An 11,284-nucleotide genomic window follows, 5' to 3' on the forward strand; every position below is an offset into this window, starting at 1 on the left:
AGCTGAGCTTCTTCATGTTGGGTTGAAATGAGTTATTGAGTGTTATTATCTCAAATACTTAAATTTATAAACATAAATAATGTGTTGGATTCATATTTATATGTGAATTATGTAAAGATTTTGCTTGCAAGATTATGAAATGAGAGAAAAAGAGAAATAAAATATAAGAAGTTGCTCTAGAAGTTATTAATATCAAACAATTATCTTCACCTTAGATTTTGACTCGGCCATGTATCTATAATTGAATAAGTTATATGATACTGGTTATTGAAGGAGGCAAAGTCCAAAGTGGAGATAATTGTTTGAAATTGTATGGTTCTTCGCTTTCTAGTGGCCTTTGTTCCTTCAAATGAACAAATGCTAGTATGTTTATTTTTTAGTTATGGAAGCCCGAATGCAATCATATATTTATAGTTGTGATGGGAATGACATAGTAAGAGAACCTTTGTTTGAAAATGAATAAGATTTGAGCACTATATTAAATGTTCTATACACATTTGAACAAAGATCAAACATTTGTTTCAAACTTGGGGTACAATCTTATATGCCAAATTAGAATTAGAGCCTTCCTTGAACTAAATTCAAATCTTTTTAGAGCCTTCTTTGCTCTCTTTATATTATATTTAGATTGATGACATCAAAGGAGGCAATGATTGTACTCACTCATATGAGAAGAAAATTAATGCTATTATTCGATTGATTTGATGTAGCTTATGATCACCTAATTTCGGCTCCAATTAGTGCATTATCATGGCTATAATTCTTTTTGATATAAAAAGCTATCATTTGAGTTTGAAATAATCTATCAAGTAACTTATTGTCATAAAGTGTTAATATAATGTTATTGATGGGTCCTTTAATTTATTTGAGTAGTTAATTTATGTAGTATTTGTTATACTGTTGAGTGGTTTGTTTTTATATTATAATGTTAGGGGGACAATACATGGAAATTAACTAGAGTTTTTGGACAAGCTCAAAAATTTCTTTCTAATTCTCAGATAAAAGTTGTTGATACTCAATAAAACCTAACAACTCATCAAAAACTCTTATTGAGTCTTCATGACTTCAAACAACTTTTTTTTGGTTTGATAATTTCATTATGATGCTCTTTCATTACTATCTGATCGGTGTCCACTCATTATTCAGATGCAGTAGACTGAGCATTTAGTGCTTCAAACAGTTTTACATATTTATGGACAAGAACACTGGAATGCTTCTTTTATTCACCCAGGGCAAGCTGATCCTTCTCTTTTTGTCTCACTAATCGAGATGGCTCGTCTGGTAGGATGATTATTTGCAGTTTACTATCTTTCAGCTCTGCTTGTTGTCAGGTCTTCTCTCGTTCCAATTATCTTAGCAACTTCTCATAATTTTAAGCCAGCATGCATCATCAGTGAACCTCGCCTATAACTCTGCATTTTCTTTATCAAGGGCCACCACCATCTTTTCTATCACAAAATGGGCCTTCTAAAGTTTGTCAAAGTCTCGAAGAAACTAGAAATATGACTAATACATTGTATAGCCTTGGTGCTAGAAGACCCCCATACTCTTCATTCATGTAAAGTGGAGTTTCGTTGTTTTGCAACAAATTTCTTTTCTCTCAAATATTTAGAGCTGATAACATAACCCAAAAGGTAAGGGACACTAGAGTACCCTTCCTTGCACATTCAGTCCTGAGTAAAGTGGACCAACACAGGGACACTAGAGTACCCTTCCTTGCACATTCAGTCTTGAGTAAAGTGGACCAACCTGGATATTTTTATTATTTATCAGAGTCATACTACCACTTATGTCAAAGTCCTCTAGGGACAAAACCCTCTTAGAAGATGCATTATTGACTTTTGCACTCTTCATTTTCTTCTCCACCTTTCATTTTTTTTGCCTTTATCGGCTGGCACTCTTCATTTTCTTCTCCACCTTTCATTTTTTTGCATGAATCATTATAAGGACCCTTTTATTACTACAACTTTTCCTTTATCGGCTCGGGTCTGATCATAAGCTTGAGAAACTGCCAACCACTCCCTTAGCTTGAGGGCAATCTGCTCCTTCACATGAACAAATCTTTCAAGTTGGGATAAGGGAGCATGATCTTCATCATTCTCTTCCTCATCAAGAATGATAAGATTGGTTAGACCCTGAGGATCCAACATTAATGCCACCTTTTATGTCTACAGGTGCATGTGTTCCTAATTTTATTGACAACTCAAAGGGAGACCTTGACACTTTTTTTGAGAAACTAATAACAAACACAACTTTAAAATAACTCAATGGCATAATGACATCATCTTTAGCTATCAGGTCGTAGTGAATACTTTCACATTTAATGTTTATCCCTTAAGACAATCATAACTGAATGTCTTCATCATGGGTAGATTGAAGATACATGATGCTTTCATATCCATGTAAAAGATTGGGCTAAGTAAGGATCTCCCACTTGCCATTATTCTTAACGATGTCAAATGTTTGCTTCCAATCCCATACCTTATTTTCTAGACCAAAAAACTTGAGAAGGGAAAAGAAAATTGTGCTGCCAACATAAATTTTTAGTTGAATCATGCTTCCAAAAATGTTCATAGGCCATAACAACTTCATAATTTTAAAGAACAAAATCATGTGCATTAAAATAGCTTTCAAGTTAAGTTGAACTTGGGCGATCACTAAATCATAGAAGTTCACACCTCTGACAGCTTCTCGCATAAGGTGAAACTAGTACTAAGTCTGAACTGATCATAATAACAACATAATTCTCCTCCACAAAAATGTTTGGTGCCTCTTCATTTGGGGCTAGCTAGAGTGTCATTAAATCATTATAGACACTCATTGCCTACAACTCTACTAGGACATGAGTGTTCAAGATAGATATGGTCGTAGACTCTGCTTTCAAATGCTCTGCGCTACACTTCTCTATTTCAATAGTTATCTCCTCTATGGGAGTGAATCCTAAAAATAAGCTATGGTGGCGGTTCCAAGTGCTTAGACACATATGGAAAAATCATCCTTGAACAAGTGCACTCTGAGAAAATAGGCACAAATAAGAATAAAAGTGTGTGTGAACTCAAAACTCCCTTTATATCCTACCCAAACTAAGGGACATAAGCGAGAATATACAAAAAATGTAATTATTATGACACTTTAACTATTTGAGCATGGACCAACTATCTTCAAAGGAAAAAGTAAATAGTAAACAAACAATGGACTCATGAACTTGTACAAAAACATCATTCATGTATTGTGAACAATCACATCATCCTTTATAAGAACTTAAAACAAAACAAGATAAAAAAAAACTAAAGTAGTTTTCACAATCACATCATCCTTTATAAGAACTTAAAACAAAACAAGATAAAAAAAAACTAAAGTAGTTTTCAATGTCGCATCATCCTTAATCTCTGATGTGTCGGGCTCATTGACAAGATTCAATACATATCCTCCCATTTATGACCCATAACACTTTTCTTTACCAAGATTTTAATGCATGCACATAATAATCCATCAAGATATCCTAATATGCTAAAGACAATGTAAGGGAGTCAAGGAGTTCACCTTTAATTTACCGACCTTCGAGTTGCATTTTCAAATTTACGACCTCAAATTGTAAGCTTTTTACCAGTTCATAACTCTATATCACCCTCTTCACTAATTATCCAATTTCAAAATCTCTTAGATGGATTGTCTCTTTCATCTTACTGCTATGATTCAAGACTGAAGCAACATTCAGCTTGTAGTCTTCCAAAGCTCCTATCAGTAGTTCTTTTTCTAGCATCTCTTGTCAGCCTCCAATTCCTTCATCTGCTTTTGAGTGTCCACTGTTTCTCTGATCTTTTTTGAAATCACGATCTACATATTAACATTCATCCTTCAAAGCCATCAATTTCCTTCAAAGCCACCGTATCAATTCACAATTCCTTGACTAACCTAGTTTATGTTTGTGTTTTTTCCCTCAATTTAGCTCAAGCGAGCCCTGATTCTTGACATTCTTTTTGGAGGGTACAGTAGGATTGACTCATCATATATGCCTAATGCCAAGTGCATGTAGTGTTTTTCATAATGAAAACATGCATATTACCCTCACCAATATTAGTAGTCGTCATACTTAAATGTGTCGAGTTGATTACCAAACCCAACTAATAAGATCAAGTTGAACATTCACTCTTTGATAACCAATCTTGTGTCGGGTCTATCTTCGCCTTGGTTTTTTTTTCCTTAGTGAGGATGATGCTAACTCCGTCCAAGGGAGCTCTTTAGGAGTATTTAGTGAAATGACTTTCCTCTTTTTAGCTCTACCATAAAGCCCTTATTTCTCTGAGTTAGTTTCAATAAGAGCCTTCTATGGCACCGATTGAACCTTTGTTCCTACAATCAACCCTAAAAAATTAACTTATCTGGCACACTCATTTGAGATATCACTAGCTCCTGAATTAGTATAAAACTCAAGTGGGCCACACAACCTACCCTTTAATAAAAGTTCAATCTCTAATCTTCATCTTCTTCCTCTTCCCCTTCACCTATTCTTTTCAATATAGTAATCGTGATCCCCGCTCTGGGAGTCGAGGGCCCTGCACCATATGTCTCATGACTCACTATCATGGCCAGAGGATTTTCTCCTTTGCACTATATGGGTAAGGAAGGGGCAAAATCACCTTGACTCGTTCATAAAAAGATGCAACAGACCTTATTCATTCATTTGAGTCAAAAAAAAGGGAATAAATAGGTTCAATACTCTGTGAAAGTTTCGCCTAAGAGAGTCTAAAGCACCAAGAAAATGACAAACTTACCTCCCAACATCTCCTTTAGGAACGTAAAAGAAGTGTGTCTCTTAACATCAATTTCTACCGACTTTAAAGATTCGTGGCTCTTTTGGTCCTCAATTTTCCATTGAATAGAATTGGACGAGTCACCTAAATAAGGTTGTGATCTCATCAAAATCTTAAAACTACTCCAACTACGAGCAAAACAAGACTTCTTCCTCTTGACCCCTAGTCTCTATGTTTAAAAAAAATATCATAATCCTGCCAGAATATATTTTTCTTATTATTAAGTCAGAGCTAATTTTCTCCACACTATCCCATAGAAATTCAAAATATTCACACTTGTTACATGAGAAAAATATGAGGCCCAACCCAAAATGGTCCTTATAATAATACATTTTATGATCATAAATAATATAGGGAGCTTTGTCATCCCTAGTCGGTCGTAGAATCACAATATTGTCAAAACACATAGGTTGATTGTGCTTTGATTATAGCTCATTGTCCATCACAATCCCTTAAATAATTAGCTAACAGGAAAACCACACTACTATACTTCATACTTGTAACAATCCTTGGTAAAGTGAGAAAACTACTACAACATGCTATGGAGGAAGGCCAGAGAATTCAAGAACTTTCTTAACATATGCAAAAGGGATAAACATAATAAATATTCATATCTCCCTCAATGGGACACTCAAACACTAATATCCTTTTCTATACACACTCTGAGAGAGACGAAACGTACATGCTTCAACTAATTATGCATTTCCATTAAACTGTGAGAAATGGTAACACAAAAGGAAAAAAAATGGACAGACACTTTGACACAAATTATAACAAGCAAATAGATAATTAGTAATAGACATAATGGAAATAAAACGAGCTGATGAGACAGGAGTCAATTGATAATTTTTTTCTTCTACATTATCGTCACATTACAACAAATAAAAAGATAAAAAAAAACAACAAAATATGGTAAGAAAATAGAAAAAAATGGAGGTTCTCCTCCCTCACGCCATTCAAACCGATCTTTCTTTACTGAAGGAGATGTTGCAAAACTAACATATCATCGATCATGAGCTGATTTGACCAGCTCAACTAAAGGCACCGTTGGAGGAGTGCAAGCTTAGCCTCTAAATCTCCCTATCATTATTGGGTCTCTTCATAAATCTTCAAATTATCCTTTAACAAGGCTTCTCATTCAGTTATTCAAACTTTGGTCTTCTTGCTGATAGATGCCTCCAACTCAATAACTCATTCTTTGAACCTTAAGTTAGTAACTATTATTTAGTTTAGCTGCCAACAATACATTCTCTGGCATCCTAAAGGTCTTCCTCCATAGTAGCCAACCATTCCTTCATGTCACCTCGAGAATCCTGGTATTCCATTCCTTGCATGCATGAATAGCCCATAGTCGAGTCAACAAGCATCAAACTTCTTTCAACAAGCATTGATGCCTCCTTAAAATCCAGGTAACTATAAGTTGTGATCAGCACCAAGATTGATTCCGCATCAACATTCACATGTAGGAGACATTCCACTTCATTTTTATTATGTACCCCTGCAAGCAGAAAAATATCATACTTGGTAATAAAAATAGAGTTCAAGCTCACTAATCAGGTTTATGCTACCTCCCAGAGACAAGTTAACATGGAAATGCTCCCGGGACTTCTGCTTCTGCACGTTGTCTAGGACCACAAGCATTAAATCCAGTGGAATTCCTAGAAGAGATTGTGTTTTCTACTCACTAGTCAATTGATGCATTTACATTTGATTAAGACAAAAAAAAAAGTCACAGTGAAGTCACCCAATTCCTTAGATTTGTATTACTTTCTAAAATGTGATACATGACACCCTTACAGTAAGCTGAGTTTAGGATGCAGCATGGTACTTTTTTCCTTCAGTATATCATATATGTGAGAGGTTTGTTCTTCAACAGGATCGTTCAAATCAACGACAGTGCCTGTAGAATAACTATCTCCAGTTGGAAGTACCACCCTTACATCACTCGAAGCAACCTCCATCATCTCACTTAGATTGAGGTATGAGATTTAAACATCTTTGGAGAAAAGATCCTAGAGGAGTCCTTTCCTTGAATATTCCCCTCTCTTTGGTCGGTCTACTATTCTTTCTCAATTCCTTCTCTCTAGACACCTCCTCCTTCCTCTTGCTGAGGGCATTTGCTAAGAAAATCTCTTCTGAGACCTTCACCTTAGCCTGAGGAAAATGCCTCAAACATGGAGATCAAGGATAATAATCTTAAAACAAAGGAGAAGGACAAGATCTTTCCCAATATAAGAAGTCTGCAATTTCTACAAAAACACCTTATACACCCGCTAAAGAATTAACATTCAGTAAAATTATATAACTATCATGAGTCGTGGTTTTAAATACTTATTGATTATTTTCCTTTATTTACAGGAAAATAGTGTTGGTAATGGAGATCTATGATCATATTAAGATCCAATTTTAAATTATATGATAAATGTTCCCTTAAAAATTAAAGTTTGCAACAAAAACATAACGTTGAAACCCCTATCGACATAAGGAAGTTATCAAACTCTACTTATGTTCATCATCATTCACAATTGCACGTATTCTTTAAAATACAAATTGAGCGATAAAGTAGAAAATTATATGACCAATTAGTTCATGGCTACTTTCCGGAGAGAGAATAAAAGTCCCCATAAAAGGAAAAATCATATCCTTACTTAAAGGCTGAAAGATTACTCCTTGTAGGAGAGTTATGACCTCAAAAAGAAGGACAGAACAAGCCCGAAAGTAAATGAAATAGATTACTTCTTGTAGGAGAACTTCAACCCCAATTTGAGAAAATATCAAAAGTCGATATGATTAACATTCAGCTTTGCCCAATGAGGAGCCATGATATACGCATATAAATAGTTCAAAGCAAAATTTGTAAACACTGTGGATACATCTATACTATCATGCGAACAGGCTCCCAAAAAAGTTAGCAACTCACCAAAAGCTATTGAAGCATCTTGCCACTTACATCGATAGGTGATGATACAAAAACTATATTTCTTTCATTTCTGTATTCTTTTTGCAAAAGCCTATTGAATGAATAAGAGAATCAAAGAACTAAATGTACATATAAAAATTGGTCTTCATGGGTCAAAGCTCGCGCCCAACAGGCCTCGTGGACTTGATTAGCCAAATTATCCAGAATACACGACTATCATTATAGTAACTTGCTAAGGTGACTTGCCAACTCTATTTGCTGCTATCCTAACTGTGTCACACTAGCTGTCGAGCTGACCCTCAGGATTGACTTGCCCATCTGGTCAGCTTGTTTCTTTTGACAAACTGAACAATCTGATTCACCTGCCTAGCTCACCTTCAAGAATGGGCATATGTAATATCCACATTTATGGGCTGCATGACATTCACGTTGCAGTCTTTTCATCGAGACATCATGGACAATTTTGTACGACACAACTTGCATTTTAATTTTTTCTTGAACATGTATGATAGGAGAGAGAAGGGACCATATGGAAGATTGACTCTCCAGGCTTGTTTTGAGGGAAGTTAGATGGTGACTCTCACAAAATATTCCTTCTCCCCTCTTCTCCTTAGATCATATTCTCCGTTACCCCGAAGGAGACAAAGATTGAATGCATAGTTTGAGCCCAAATAATACATTCATTCTCTTTCTTTAATTTTCTCACATAAATCTCCCTCAAGATAGATGAACTAGGAACAACAGCCCTAAAGGTTCAAAGGTATGTGTAAATCTCGTTCGCATTTTATGTCCGGACTTCTGACATAGCTCTACGTGCCGCACATGTTATTCTTCAGGTATTTTCAGGTTACTTTCAATAATTCCAAAATAAACCAGTTGAAAATAACCAAAAAATAACCTGAAAAATAACTTAAAAATAACATGCGGTACATATAACTATATACGAGTAGTCATATGAGAAAAATTAGAACTTAAATCACACATTCAAATTTCAGTTATTTGTTCATCTAAAACCGGCACGCCCAGCCCACGTGGTTTCCACGCTAACGTAACAAAAATGAAATACCGCCGAGCGCCCTAGCGAGGGCCTTCGCCATCATAACCTCGCGTGTTCGAATGGTGCCCTAGCCCAGGGGAGATCTTTGTAGCCTCTTCCTCTGTTTCGCGAGCTCTTAGACTATAGCCTGGAATCGGGCTTCTTGTTTTACCTCTTTCTCCCTCTTCTAGTTAACGAGTGGCCGTTTCTTTTGAACTACTAGGGAGTGCGGATTATTTCTTCTGCAAATTGCGTTTCATTTTGAAGGTATTTTCCATCAAATGTCTTTTGTAATCTCTTTGAAAGCCTTGTTGGGTGTTTTTTCCCTTTTTTTGTCGTGAATGGTTTGGTTGGGGCCCTGCATTACTTTGTCAGTAGGAAGTCACATTTCGGTGTCCTAATCAACTTAGTTGCTTGTTATTTATCATGTCATTGGTCGATGTTGGCCAATGAAAGATAAACTAGAACTATAGAAAATTGTAACGTTTGCTAGCCTCCGGGGATTTTGCAAATTTATGATCTTCAATAATGTTTACTTGTCTTAGGTGTTGGCTTGGAAACGATATGGCTGGCCTTCCTGGGCTTGGCGGTTCATCACCTGCTAATCCGAATCCGAACAAGTCATTCGAGGTACTTTTATTAAGCTTTAGCTATTTTTCTTTTATGTTGGCCTCTGCTCTTGTTTTTGTGTAGTTGTTTGTGGTACGGGTGGTTGATGCTGGAAGGTTTAAAGAGTTATTTGGCAGATTCTTTAGTATTTAAAGAGGTTTATGTGGTGGCAAACTTGTGTTACAAGCAATATTCTAAAAAAAAGTTTACTTACAAGGATAACACAGAATGATACTAATGATTAACTTGTTGTTGGTTCTCATAGTTGGGGTGACTTTGGCAAGCACATGAATGTTTTGGAAGGGTTTGGGACTACTTGATCAAACTTTCTATTACTCATCTTGAAGATCTATCAGTTAACTTATTAAGGGACTAATTGTTAAGAGGTTGAGCCCAGTTTAAATTAAAAAAAAGGGATTTCTCTCGCTCCCGATCGCGAAACATTGTGACCCTAGCTCCCGCTCCCGCTTCTTCCTCTATCTCAAAACTTCTCCCACCTACGATTTGCGAAACAACGCCGCCCTCTGCTTCTTTAAGTCGCGAACAGGCAGCAGTTTCGGGTTGGGGGGGGGGCATGTGGTTCGAGCGAGAAGAGTATTGCTCTCCAAGGCTTTTCTTTGGCGAGCTAGCTCACGACAGAAGGAAGAAGAAGAAAGACATCGCACGGTCTCTCCTTCAGTTTAGAAGCACAGCCTTTTAGTGTTCTTCTTCGGGCTTTCTCGGGATAAAGGAAGAGAAGTGCAACGAGTAGTTCCTTGCGGTAGAATGAAGAAGAAAGAAGAAGAAGAAGATTGTTTTCTCTCGGCTTCTTCTTGGTGACTTGTGGCAGAAGAGAAATTGAGTTTATTTCTCTTATAAGTTTATATTCTTCGGTGTATCTCGATGTAGAGCTTCTTCGGTATATCTCGGCGTAGAGAGAGAAGAACAAAGAGAGAAGAAGAGAGAACAACGAAGTGAGAGATTCCTCTTGTAAGTCGAGACGATCGACTGGTGTAAATTCCTCAAGTAGTAAAATTCTCTACAACTCCGTGGACGTAGGCTATTTGCCGAACCACGTAAATCTGTGTGTTCCGCTGTGTTACACTTTTTTGGTGTGAATTTACTCGTTCTATTTTTCGCTTCCTCAAAGATCGTTCTCTTGTTTGATTTATATATTTACCACAACAACTGGAATCAAAGTTTTATTCGTATCTGAGGAAGAATGATGGTTGCAGATGAAGTGAATGTTTCACGGATCGAGAAGTTTGATGACACGAATTTTAGTTATTGGAGAATGCAGATAGAGGATTACCTTTATGAGAAGAAACTACTTCTTTCGTTATTGGGGAAACGACTTGAAAGGATGGATGAGGCTGAATGACATTTGTTGGATTGACAAGTTCTGGGGTTATTCGATTGACCCTATCGAGGTTCGTTGCACACAACATCGTCAAGGAAAGGACGACTGCAGATCTCATGACAGCCTTATCAGGTATGTATGAAAAGACATCGGCAGATAACAAGGTGTTCTTGATGAAGAAATTATTCAATTTGAAGATAGCGGAAGATGTTTCTATTGCTCAATACCTGAATGATTTTAATACTATCATAAATTAATTGTCGTGTGTTGAAATTGATTTTGATGATGAGATATGTGCGCTGATATTGTTGACATCGTTGCCAAATAGTTGAAAAGAGATGAGCATGACAGTTAGCAGTTCTGCAGGTAAATCTAAACTGAAATGCGATGATATTCGTGATTTGATTTCGGCTGAGGATGTTCGCAAGAAAGATTCTGGCGAGATCTCAGGTATGAGTTCGACACTGAATATTGATTTCAGAGGGAGATGACAAGACATGAACTCAAATAAAGAGAGATCAAAATCAAAGTCTGGTCTGCAGACAATCTGCTGGAATTGTGGCAAG

At 36.5% G+C, this 11,284-nt stretch overlaps 1 protein-coding gene across 1 annotated transcript in view; it reads left to right on the forward strand.

The window, feature by feature from the left end:
* Positions 1-8,761: 8,761 nt before the first annotated feature.
* The window catches only part of LOC110022482 (protein RAE1-like), a 51,322-nt gene continuing 48,799 nt past the window's right edge, over positions 8,762-11,284 (forward strand). The window contains 2 exon segments of the mRNA XM_020721444.1: positions 8,762-9,037; positions 9,316-9,400. Of these exon segments, the coding sequence (XP_020577103.1) occupies positions 9,335-9,400 (66 nt within the window). The 5' untranslated portion in view covers positions 8,762-9,037; positions 9,316-9,334.

Source organism: Phalaenopsis equestris, unplaced genomic scaffold, assembly GCF_001263595.1.
Source record: "Phalaenopsis equestris unplaced genomic scaffold, ASM126359v1 Scaffold000192, whole genome shotgun sequence".
NCBI lineage: Eukaryota > Viridiplantae > Streptophyta > Magnoliopsida > Asparagales > Orchidaceae > Phalaenopsis > Phalaenopsis equestris.